Source organism: Peromyscus leucopus, chromosome 4 (genome assembly GCF_004664715.2).
Source record: "Peromyscus leucopus breed LL Stock chromosome 4, UCI_PerLeu_2.1, whole genome shotgun sequence".
NCBI lineage: Eukaryota > Metazoa > Chordata > Mammalia > Rodentia > Cricetidae > Peromyscus > Peromyscus leucopus.
In genome coordinates, this window is record NC_051066.1 from 98,414,609 (window position 1) to 98,426,446 (window position 11,838).

General features: G+C 54.4%; 1 protein-coding gene across 1 annotated transcript in view; it reads left to right on the top strand.

Moving 5' to 3' along the window:
* Positions 1 to 11,243, top strand: part of Duox1 (dual oxidase 1) — a 34,464-nt gene extending 23,221 nt beyond the window's left edge. The window contains 11 exon segments of the mRNA XM_028878735.2: positions 303 to 481; positions 614 to 844; positions 1,362 to 1,461; positions 1,655 to 1,704; positions 3,155 to 3,282; positions 7,327 to 7,480; positions 7,848 to 8,080; positions 8,320 to 8,478; positions 9,563 to 9,718; positions 9,804 to 9,932; positions 10,566 to 11,243. Coding sequence (XP_028734568.1) covers positions 303 to 481; positions 614 to 844; positions 1,362 to 1,461; positions 1,655 to 1,704; positions 3,155 to 3,282; positions 7,327 to 7,480; positions 7,848 to 8,080; positions 8,320 to 8,478; positions 9,563 to 9,718; positions 9,804 to 9,932; positions 10,566 to 10,688 — 1,642 coding nt within the window. The 3' untranslated portion in view covers positions 10,689 to 11,243.
* Positions 11,244 to 11,838: the final 595 nt, after the last annotated feature.

Consider the following 11,838-nt stretch of genomic DNA (forward strand, 5'->3'; position numbering starts at 1 on the left):
ATTAAGACAGGCCCCTTGAGCCTTCTAAAGGCTCGCTGTGGGCGCCTGGTTGGAGCTACAGACAGGGAGGGAAAGGGCCGTCTGTGAATGGCCCCTGGTGTAGGTGGAGTGTAGCCCCAGAGATGGAATGATCACTTGGAGGTCCGCTCTCACTTAAGACAATAGGCGTAGCCTTTGGATCTGAACACTGCTTCACGAGACTGTCCTTCCCAGGCTGTCCCTCAGAGACGCCCCATGGGGTGGCAGGGTTTCCATTGGTATCGAGTCCCACCGGCCAAGGGCTAAGGCTTCCTGTCTCCCAGGGTAACTTCGTTCCAGCCCTTGCTGTTCACTGAGGCCCACCGAGAGAAGTTCCAACACAGCCGCCGCCACCAGACGTTGCAGCAGTTCAAGCGCTTCGTGGAGAACTACCGGCGCCACATAGGCTGTGTGGCCGTCTTCTACGCCATCACTGGGGCGCTCTTCCTGGAGAGAGCCTACTGTGAGTGACATCACATACCACAAGTCTGGGGCCTGGGATTGGGGCCGACTGTGAGTGACACCCATCCCCTGGTGATGGGCCGCGGTAAGTGGCAGCAGCGTCACCTACAACTGCAGTGTTTTTCCTCCACAGACTATGCGTTTGCGGCACACCACAGTGGCATCACCGACACCACCCGCGTGGGCATTATCCTGTCCCGGGGCACGGCGGCCAGCATCTCCTTCATGTTTTCCTACATCCTGCTCACCATGTGTCGCAACCTCATCACCTTCCTGCGGGAGACCTTCCTCAACCGCTACATCCCCTTCGATGCCGCTGTGGACTTCCATCGCCTCATCGCTTCCACAGCCATCATCCTCACAGGCAGGGGCCGCCGCCCTGGGGTTCTCTCGGTGCCTGCTGCCCTCGCTAGCTTCCGCCCCTCTGACGCGCCTCCCCATCCCCACTTGCACTTAACTTTAACATGGATCTTGGGTGGCCTTCTCCGTAAGGATGGAGTTAGCTGGGCTGTGGGATGAAAATTAAGCCCAGGAGCCCACCCTGGCCTAAATGGCTTTGCCTGTACTTTCAAGGGCACCCCCTCAACTGCTAACTGACGATCCACCAAGACTCCAGCACAAGGGTACAAATTATTGCTTTCCTAGTTCTTATGCTTTAAACAGATCCGTGAAAGAAACCAAAGGAATGAGCTTCTAATGGCATAATTTCAGGCTTGTGTGGTTGTGTTTGTGGGTGGAATGGGGGAGGACCAGAAGGCTGATTACAAGTCAGCGGCCCAGACCCCAGGGGTGCTGTTTCAGTCCTCCATATCTGCTTGGCATGTGTTGAGCATCCTCACTCGCCTGTCCCTGGGCTCATCACCCTGTCTGGTCTTTCTTAGTCTTACACAGTGCCGGCCATGTAGTGAACGTGTACCTGTTTTCCATCAGTCCACTCAGTGTCCTCTCTTGCCTCTTCCCTGGCCTCTTCCACGACAACGGGTAAGTGTGTGTGTGTGTCAGGAATGAATTTCTTGAAGGTAGAGGATAAATCTTCTTGAACAGTGAACGGTGTCACTTTCTGGGATGGATTGACAGTGACCAACCTGATGGGCTGTTGTACTGCCCCCCTGGGAACTCCAGGAGAGGGCCTGAAGAACTCATCTCAGGACTCTTGGCCGTGTCTTTCACACAGGTCAGAGTTCCCTCAGAAGTATTACTGGTGGTTCTTCCAGACTGTACCAGGTGAGAACTTTTCCCTTCTCTGAAGGTCTAGGCTTGACTCCAAACTCCAGGCTTCTGTCTGTCACTAAATAGCCAAACTCACTTAATTCCTGTGATGAGTTAGGCTCTGCCCTCCGGCCCAGAGGACACTTCTGAGCAGTAAGAGCCTTAGGTGACTGCATTACAGCTCCTCCCAACCTTGGGCTACTTCTCCTCTAAGAGGGGCTTACTGGACCCTTTTCTGGACTGGTTCCCAGAGGGCTGGGAGTAGGCCCATCTTCATAAATACTTATACCTACCATGACCATGGCTTGGAGGAATGCTGTGCCTCAGCTGCACAGGAGAAGGATCAGGCTTTTTATCAAGCCAGACAGAAGCCCCCACCCACACCGTAAGATGTCTTGACAAAGACTGGGAGGGGTGTATTCCTAGCTTACTGCAATCACCCATTTCAGAGCTATAGCTGTGAATCTATTAAGACTTGTCCTAAACCTATTTATATTTTCAGTCCATTCCCTCCTTGGGGTAATGTGTTTTTCATTCATTCTCACTCCTTTCTGTGAAATACAGCAGGAGGTTGTTTTTTTTTTTAATCCTCCTGCTTTGAACTTCAGAGGGTGCTTGCTGACTTCCGCACACTGGGATTTGGTGGATAAGGCTGCATTTATACTCTTCTTTCTGTTGACGATTTTACAGGCTGTGGTTCAATCCCTCCTTAACCTCTGCTTTCCCACACATCAGGGCTCTAATCTTCCTAATTACTGTCTTTCTCCTCCTTGATCACTGGAGGCTATTCTGTGTTTCCACACCCCATCCTGGCTTCAGTATCACCCTCTCTGGACCCCTGGCATGGGATCCTCCATGAAAGATGGGGCTTTCTGCAAACTCCAGGCTGGATGAGGGATGCTGTCCGTTTGCTGGTTTAGTATGGTCCCGTGCACAAACTGGTCCAGAGTTCATGTCATGTCCTGTGATAACCAAGCAGAGTGGCGCAGTTTTGACTCCATGGTGACAGAGCCTGGTACTTCCAGTGTGCATCTATTCATTCATTCACTCATTCATTCACTCACTCATTCATTCATTCATTCATTCATTCATTCATTCATTCAGCACACATTTATACAAAGCCTGCAATATGTCAGGCCCTGCCACAGCCAGGAGGATCAGTGATGAGACAGCCTAGCGCTGTGCTTGAGGACCTGAGGGTCAGGATAAGGACAGACATTTAAAAAAAAATGTGATGATACAAGTGAAAAGGACCAAAGCTATGGAAGGTGAGCAGGGTCTGTTGAAATGAATCGGTACCTATGATCTGGGGTGTGCCCGGGAGGGGAAAAGAGAGGCTCCTTAGTCCATGACCACTTTGTCACCCCTCCACTTTGGAGGAGGAGTGGATAGGGACCCCGACTGAACCTCAGAAACACCCTCCACAAAGCACACCCCTTAGTCTCCTGCCCTTTTCTCTTCACAGGCCTCACTGGAGTCCTGCTGCTCCTGGCCCTGGCCATCATGTACGTCTTCGCCTCCCACCACTTCCGCCGCCGCAGCTTCCGGGGCTTCTGGCTGACCCACCACCTCTACGTTGTGCTCTATGTCCTGGTGAGGGTTTCCGGCTGTGAGCCAGGCCAGTGGGGTACAGGCAAGACATTCCTAGGGAGGCACTGAGGGCTGGGACGTTGATTTTCCATCCCCTTAGTTATTTCAAGTATTCATTTCTCCACATCCCTCTACAAAGATGGAAATTATAGTGTGGGGCTCTCCAGTAGGTTGACCCCATTATGCACCTCTCAGAGGATCCCTCCCTGCCGTGGGTTTTTTTTTGGTAGCAGCCCTGCCAGGTTCGTCCACATTCCTCACAGGCTCCCCCACACCGTATCTTTCCAGTCTTTCTCTGCCTTTACATGGCTGGTTTTTGGTTCCTGGGTGGACTGCTTGCACCTTCGGAAGAATTACTCTTTCAGAGAAACTTTAATGGGTTCTATTTTTGTTCTGATCTCATCTGAGAATGAATTAGCCATATCACCCAACTAAACAATATATATAACTATAAAGTTAATAAGATTGCTCAAAACACCAGCCCGATTGATGCTAAGACAGACTTTAAGACTCTGCCTTGCTAGGTTTTGGGACAGACAAGTGGTTCAAGAGGACGCTGAGATGGATTACTAGAGGAAAGGAGTTTATTACAAGTGTTATTAACACCATGGACAGACAGAGATGTAATCGCATGGTCTAGGCTCCAAGGAGAGTTCAGGACACAGCACCAGAGACAGACAGAATGGCCGGGTCTCTGAAGATGGTCAGAGCCTAGGTGGCAGAGGAAGGGCTCTCTTATACCTTTTGAGGATGGGGGAGGTTCACAGCAAGAGCCTGCAGCCAGGAGGAGGCAGGGAAGGAAGTGGAGAAGAGAATGTTGTAGCCCTTGGATGTAGACTCATGAGCTGTCATGATACTGGCCAGCCAGCTAACTCAGGACTCATAGACAATACCTGTCAGTGTCTGAGAGCAGACCCAAGCAGAGGCTTGATTCTAACCATTCTTACAGGCCTGTCCTGTTTCCTTCTCCACCTGGGATCCAGGGTTCCTTCCCTTCACATCCCCTCTCTCCTGCTCCCTGCACACACACACTCCCCCCCCCCCCCCACTGTGTTCTCATCAGCTGACACGCCTGAGTTACTGAGCTGACTCTGACCTGGTCCCTGGGCTTCCCCACCTTCCTCGGGCACACACAGTTTTCCCCAAAGGGCACCCTCAGCTGACTGAGAAGCTGAACCAAGTCCCAAGGCCTGTACCTTCCCACCAGCTGATCGATGGCTTGGCTGCTAGCGTTCAGAGGACCCAAAGCCCCTCCGACCAGCATTTTTATCTCCTAGCAGAACAGTACCCAGGGGTCTCCTTTGTTCTGAGATGCAGAATGTACCACTGCCTGGGTGTGGCTGAATCCTGTTATCTTCCCTTCCCCTCCCAGATGCAACTCTATCCCCCCTGATAGTTGGGAGGACATCTTGCCTGTGGCTCAGCACTTCCTGATTTTGAAATAACTATCTGCCTTGGCTTAGGATATTTCTTAGAACTGCTGATGTTTGTTTCCAGAGAATCTCTCCCTCCTTCGGGAGCTTCTGGCTAACTAATTTCCTCCCTCCCTCCCCAGTAGTGGGTGGAACCCTAACCCGCTGCCTACTGCTTTTGCTAAGAAAATGTTCTTTCTTGTTTCTGGTGATAAAATGAGTGGGGAGACCCAGTGGAGTGGATAGCTTGATTCCCTAAGCCCAAGACGACTTTCTGATTCATGGCTGGTTTGTAGACATCACTGGCTTGCTGGGCAGCCCTGGCCCAGCAAATTGAGAGCATTTCACCTGGGTAGGGAGATCAGGGTCAAAGCAACTTCTCGCTTATCACAGGGGGTGGACGGAGGCTTGGCTCTGTGCAGAGAGGAAAGGTATAAGGAAAAGACCCCCCAGTGTAGAGCAGGGCCAAAGCAACTTGCTCCCACTTATCACGGCGGGATGGAGGGAGCAGACCCTGAGAAACAATATCTAGGCTGACACCTCAGCCTAGACCCAGCTTCTCCACCACCTGTGCGGAAAAGGTTAAAACACGTGGAACCCTTGGCTGGAGAAGGAATTCCTGACCAAGAGACCTGAATTCAATGACATGGATAGCAACCAAGGGTCTCTCCTGTCCTAGCTCTGTGGCAACGCTAACCCCTGTCCTCAGGAATTTAGGACTTGCTGCAGAGACCAGTGCCCCGTGCACACCAAACAGAAGAAACTGCTGTGCAGTGTCCCAACAGTAAGCCGTAGGAAAGCATGGAGGAGAGCCTCACTTACACTGACCCGGCTAGGGGCGACTTTGTGGGACCTCGGCCACAGCTTTAGAAGAGGACAAGCTAAACAGCGACAAGGCTGAGTGGACACTGAAGAGCAATCCTGGTAGCAGGACCTAGGGAGAAGGGCATGCACGTGACTGTAAGCGTGAGAACAGGGTTAGGCTATTCAGGGGACGGAGGAGACAGGCCTGGGGAGTGGCGGGACATGCTGCTGACATGTGGGGGTGGCCGATGAGGCAGAATGGTTATGGCTTATCAGAGAGGTCATGCTGCATGGCGGAGCAGAGAGAGAAAGGAGCAGTGGGTGAGGAAACTAGGCTTGGACCACACCCGTGATTGGGGTGGCAGATGGAATGGCGCCAGCGCAGGAGCTGGAAATGAGTGGCCGGGGAGGCTGAGCCAGAACCAGCAGGACACTGTTGCTGAGGTGGCAGGGAGGCAGGGAGGTGAGAGGGGGTCACTAGTATGACAGGCTGCAGAGCAGGAGCTGGCATGGCTTAAAGAAGACCCTGTAGTGGGGGTGGGGGGTAGCAGGTGCGTGTAGTCTTAGCTACAGTCCCAGACTGAAGTAGGAGGATTACAAGTTCAGAGCCTGCCTGGTCTACACAGTGAGTTTCAGGCTAGTCTAATCAAATCATTAAGACCACCTCAAAATAAAAAGTAAGAAAAAGCTGGGATGTAGCTCTGTGGTAGAGCACTTACCCAGCACGTGCGTCTCTAGGTTTAATCCCCAGAGAGCAGAAGAAAAGAAAGGGAGGGAGGGAGAGAGTCCTGAGGTGGGGTTATGCCCTGTCAGGTTAGTTCATGGAAAAAAAGATAAACTAGTTAGGTGTTCTTAGTCACCAAAAGGTGGAAGAAGCAGGGCAGCCCCTTCCCCAACAATTGCCGAGTGCCAAATGTGTACCCAGCAGGCATCGCAGAGATCCAAGACCACACTAGCACAGTCCCCACCTCCACAGACCATCCAGGAAAATAATACACACGCGAATGAACAAAAGCTGATCGCGGATGCCGGAAGATTAAGTGAAGAAAGAGATACGCTAGGATGCGACGGACATAAGGCGGAGGGGATTCCATTTCTGCTGAGGACTGGAAAAGGGGGTGGAGTAGCCATGGCAGAACTAGGGGCAGGATGGCTCAGGCTGCCCCTTACCTCTTAAGGGCAAAGACTCTGAACCCTAAAGGACTTGTGTTTGAAGACCAGGAAGGAAGAACCAGCTGGCAGGATTCTAGAGGTTACAGTGCTGCAAGGCCCCAGGGTACCATGGGAAGTTCACTAAAGCTTTTTAGACAGAGGCCATGCTAAGAAGTATTTCAAAAAGTCACATCTGCCAGGTATGTCGATGCAGGCTTGTAAATCCTGCACCCAGAGGGCTGAGGCAGGAAGACCGCCACAAATTCAAGGCCAACCTGGTCTGTCTGTCTGTCTTTCTCTTTCCGTCTCTGTCTGTCTGTTTGTCTGTCTGACTGTCTGTCTGTCTGTCTGTCTCTCTCTCTCTCTCTCTCTCTCTCTCTCTCTCTCTCTCTCTCACACACACACACACACACACACACACACACACCACATCACACTGGCTATCTTACAGAATCCAGGTGGGAGTCAACTTGGCTATGTCTGGAATGATAGTATTCCTTTGGAGAGCTTTGGAGGATGAAGGTGGGGTGATCATCTTAGAATCTGGAAGGAACTGATACATGTCGAGGTGGGGAATGGATGCACCGGTGGGTTAGGCCATGGGGTCTGAGGCCAACGCTGGCCCCAGTCTGTTGTGTGTGTACCACTTCGTCTGAGCTGTATTCTTCACTCTGTGCAGCTCATCATCCATGGCAGCTTTGCTCTGATCCAGATGCCCCGATTCCACATCTTCTTCCTGGTCCCGGCAATTATCTATGTGGGGGACAAGCTGGTGAGCCTGAGCCGGAAGAAGGTGGAGATCAGCGTGGTGAAGGCTGAGCTGCTGCCTTCAGGTACAAGCCTGGAGATTGTGAGGGAACCAGCTTGGTTACCAAGGCAACTGACAGGGCACAAGCAGTGCCCGGACCACCCCAGTCTACTGGCCTGCCCAGTGGAAGTGGAAGGGACCTGGGGTCACTGGGAGGAGAATCTGATGAGAAATGTTCTTTGCTAGAGGACTGGGCTCCTCTTAAGACAGTGTGGAGGAGCCCAGACCAGGCTTTTCCTTGCTCTGTTCACCCTAGCTCCTCTTCAAGGCAAGGTTTCAGTGGGGGAACGTCTACCTTGTCATCAGAGCTGAGGCTGTAGTTGGGGGAACTTTCTGGAGGCCATGCTGTTGCTAGGTTCAAGGCAACAATCTCCTGCATCATCCCTTCCCAGGAGTGACCCACCTGCGATTCCAGAGGCCCCAGGGCTTTGAGTATAAGTCAGGGCAGTGGGTGCGAATCGCATGCCTGGCTCTGGGAACCACCGAGTACCACCCCTTCACGCTGACCTCTGCACCCCACGAGGACACACTCAGCCTGCACATCCGGGCAGCTGGACCCTGGACCACCCGCCTCAGGGAGATCTACTCACCTCCGACCGGTGACACCAGTGCCAGATACCCAAAGGTGCCCAGACATCAGGCCAGATACCTACACACTTCTATATCCCCCCAGCATGACCAGGCTCCCAACTGTACTGCCCCCTCCCTGAATCCAGAGACTGGTTGTCCCAGAGAGCATCACAGACCCAACCCCATCCTGTATTCTTCCTGATGTCATGTGACTCCCTTTCCCTGTCCACTGTTTTCTGTCTGGCTTCAGAATGATGGCTAAGCTGAATTTAAAAACCACTGCCCTCCCTACAGCTCTACCTCGATGGACCCTTTGGAGAGGGCCACCAGGAGTGGCATAAGTTTGAGGTGTCAGTGCTAGTGGGAGCTGGAATTGGGGTCACCCCCTTTGCCTCCATCCTCAAAGACCTGGTTTTCAAGTCATCAGTCAGTTGCCAAGTGTTCTGTAAGAAGGTGAGTACCAGCCAGCCCACGGGTCCCTCTGCCCGCAGCTCCCGCCTCTGTTTGTGTCTCTGCCATCTGGGCAAGGACAAGTTGGTCTGAAACCTGGAGAGGGGTGGTGTGTTGGAAAGATGCCAGGCTGTCCTGACGGGCAGACTCGGGATACTGATGTCTGTGGGACCCTGCCCAGTTTCCAAGAGCTCCTTCACTCAGCCACGGGGCGAGCCACACAGGAGTAGCTTCCAGGAAGGGCTGAAGGGAGGTGAACTAAAATAAGCAACCAACGAAACTACATTCCCTCTTCCAGACGAGGCCAGCCCTTGGAGCGCCGGCTTGGGAGAGGGAAGGGCACCTTCGGGGTGGGGCACAAGTCGAACTGGCTCAGGTCTCAGGGTTGAGGAGAGGTGCCAAGGTAGGACTTGCCGGTGGGTTGGCCCTGGCAGCCCGGCCCAGCCTCCAGGCCCCCTCCACACAGGCCCCTCTTCTGTAGTTCGGACCCAATGGCAGGCCCCTGCTTGTCTCTCTGGGCCGGGCAGGTGAATCAGGTGTGCTGGAATGCAGCGGGCGGAGGCCCAGCCTCCCTCCATGCTGTCAGCACTGGAGAAGGGTGACAGCTCCGTTCCCCTCCTTGTTCAGTGCCTTCACCTGCAGCACCTGGCTTTTCCTCCTCAAAGTTGACGCTGCCCCACCCACCCCACCCCCAGGGGAGCCTACCTTGCCTCACATTTCAGGCAGCTGGGGATCCCCAAGGGGGCTGCTTCAAGTTCTGCCTCTAGGCAGCTGCTCAGAGGTGGCCAGTCTCCTGCCCCAGCACCTCCCACTGTGCTGGGACCGGCTTGGCTTGAGGAAGCTGCTTCCACCCAACAGACCCAGACGGCTCAGTTGTGGAAGGCTCTTTGGTCTGGCACCAGGTTGCTGCTCATGCCTACCTCTCTTTGTCCAAGGGGAACCCACCTCTGGCCTTGGAACCTGGCCCTACTGCCCATGCGATTTATTTCCCAGGTGGTCTGGGGACAGGCACAGACTGGCTGAGGTCAGAATTGTGTGCTGAGATCCCTGACCTGAGCTGGCCCTGAGCCCCAGTGTGTGTCCTCAGATCTACTTCATTTGGGTGACAAGGACTCAGCGGCAGTTCGAGTGGCTGGCTGACATCATCCGGGAGGTGGAGGAGAATGACCACCAGGACCTGGTATCCGTGCACATCTACATCACCCAGCTGGCTGAGAAGTTTGACCTCAGGACCACCATGCTGGTAGGTAGGGTGGGGGACACTGTCAGGGCCCAGGGTCAGCCCTAGTCATGCGCGGCTATGATCCTCCTCCCCACTTCCTTCCCAGTACATCTGTGAGCGGCACTTCCAGAAGGTGCTGAACCGGAGTTTGTTCACGGGCCTGCGCTCTGTCACCCACTTTGGCCGCCCTCCCTTTGAGCCTTTCTTCAACTCTCTGCAGGAAGTCCACCCCCAGGTGAGTCCGTTCCACATCCAGGTTCTCTTCTCCTTTTATGGTCTGGGGTCTGAGCAAAGCTGTCCAACCCGCTCTTTCAGGGAAAGGCTTGGTCGCTGCTGAGAACCCATTCCTTAGGAGATTGGTAGGTTACAGACTAGAACAGCACAGGTAGAGAGAGCGCCCCCCCCCCTCAGGTGGGAAGGAAGGAAGGAAGGAAGGAAGGAAGGAAGGAAGGAAGGAAGGAGGCGGGAAACAAAGATCTGCCAACCGCGAAGCCCAAATTCACCCACCAAACGGAAGAGTTCAATAACGGAAATACTCCTTACTATAACCCCAGGACTACCCTAGATGGAACTAATGGTTACCATGAACAGTGAGTGGGCTGGCCACAGACCTCCTAGACAACAAGCTCTCCCTCAGTTTGAACACTGATTAAGCTGGCCTTTTTACAGTGACCTAGCACTTGCAAAATTGAGCTGGACTTATCGTGGGCCAGCCGTCACCATGCATAGTGAAAAAGAAACCTTCAGTGAGAGCACTTGGTGGCTTTTAACAGGACCAGAGAGCTAGCCTGCACCTTGCTCTTTTTCTGAAAACCGACCCGGCTCTGCCGGTCAACACGTTCGACTTTGGTTCCTCCTCCTGCAACAGGTTCGGAAGATTGGAGTCTTCAGCTGTGGTCCCCCTGGCATGACCAAGAATGTGGAGAAAGCCTGCCAGCTCATCAACAAGCAGGACCGGACTCATTTCTCGCACCATTATGAGAACTTCTAGGCCTCCGGCCCAGCAGCTCTGCCCACCACTGCCCAGCAGAGCAGAGGCCTTGGCCCGTGCCTTAACCCAGTATTCATTTCTTCTGGCTGCCTCAGCCTTGGCCCTCTTCCCACCTTGGTCCAGGCATCATGTGTGGGCTCAGAAATCTCCAGGACCAGAATGTGTCTGAGCTTGGAGAAGGGGCACTGTTTAAGAACTACAGGTCCGGAGGTAGGGGAGCTCTCAGGCTGGGGACAAGGTGAGGAGTCTTCTAAGGAAAAACGACAGTTCCAGATTCAAGCTGTCAAGTTCACATAGGTCACTGTGAGCCTGCGGCTGAAGCGGTGGTACGGACGCTGGCATCTTTGGGCCCCCTTCCCCGGTGACCTCCCTGTCTTCCGGCTGGGAGAGGTCTGAGAGTGGGCAGGGGCGACTCAACGACATCCCCCGAAGCAGCCTCAGTGCACGGTGTTGTCAGCCCCTTCCTCGCCCCATACCCGCGGGGAGCAGTGCCCCGCAGCCCTGCCTCCCTACTCCACGAGGCTCTCTTTGCAAATAAAGCGTGTTCCCACCCTTGGGGTTTCCTTTTTTTCTGCCTCGGCTCAGGGTGAGGCTAAGGACAGCATCCACCCAGTGGGCTTGGCAGGAATGTCCAGACACCTTGCCAGTTATCTTCAGAGAGACAGACAAACAGCTAAGACTGAGCACCACAACGGAGGTCCCTTCCCTCCTCTCGGGGATACCCTGGCTCCCTCTAGCCATTGCCAGGCTGGATGCTGAAGGCTGATCAGGAGGAAGGGCAGAGCGAGCGTCTCTAGAGGCGGGCGGGCAGCCGGCCGGGCTTCCTTCAGGACACCAGCTAGTCCAGGCAGCGTGAGGAGACAGACAGACAGACGTCTCCTCAGACCACACACCCTCACTCCGGAGAGCATCTCCACCGGGTCAGAAACGCCCAGCTGATTCCCGGCGCACACTGGCCGCGCGCGGGACTGGGTGGAGGACAGCGGCCTCCGGGGCGTCGGGACCACCGACCCGAGGGCGCCTGGCGCCCCGGAGCCGCCTCCCCGAGGCCCGGCCACCAGAGGGAGCTGAGGACGCGGCGCGCCCGGTCAGTCCATCAGAGGCCGAGGGGGACGCGCCTTCCGCGTGGCAGAGCCGCCCGCCCTCTTTG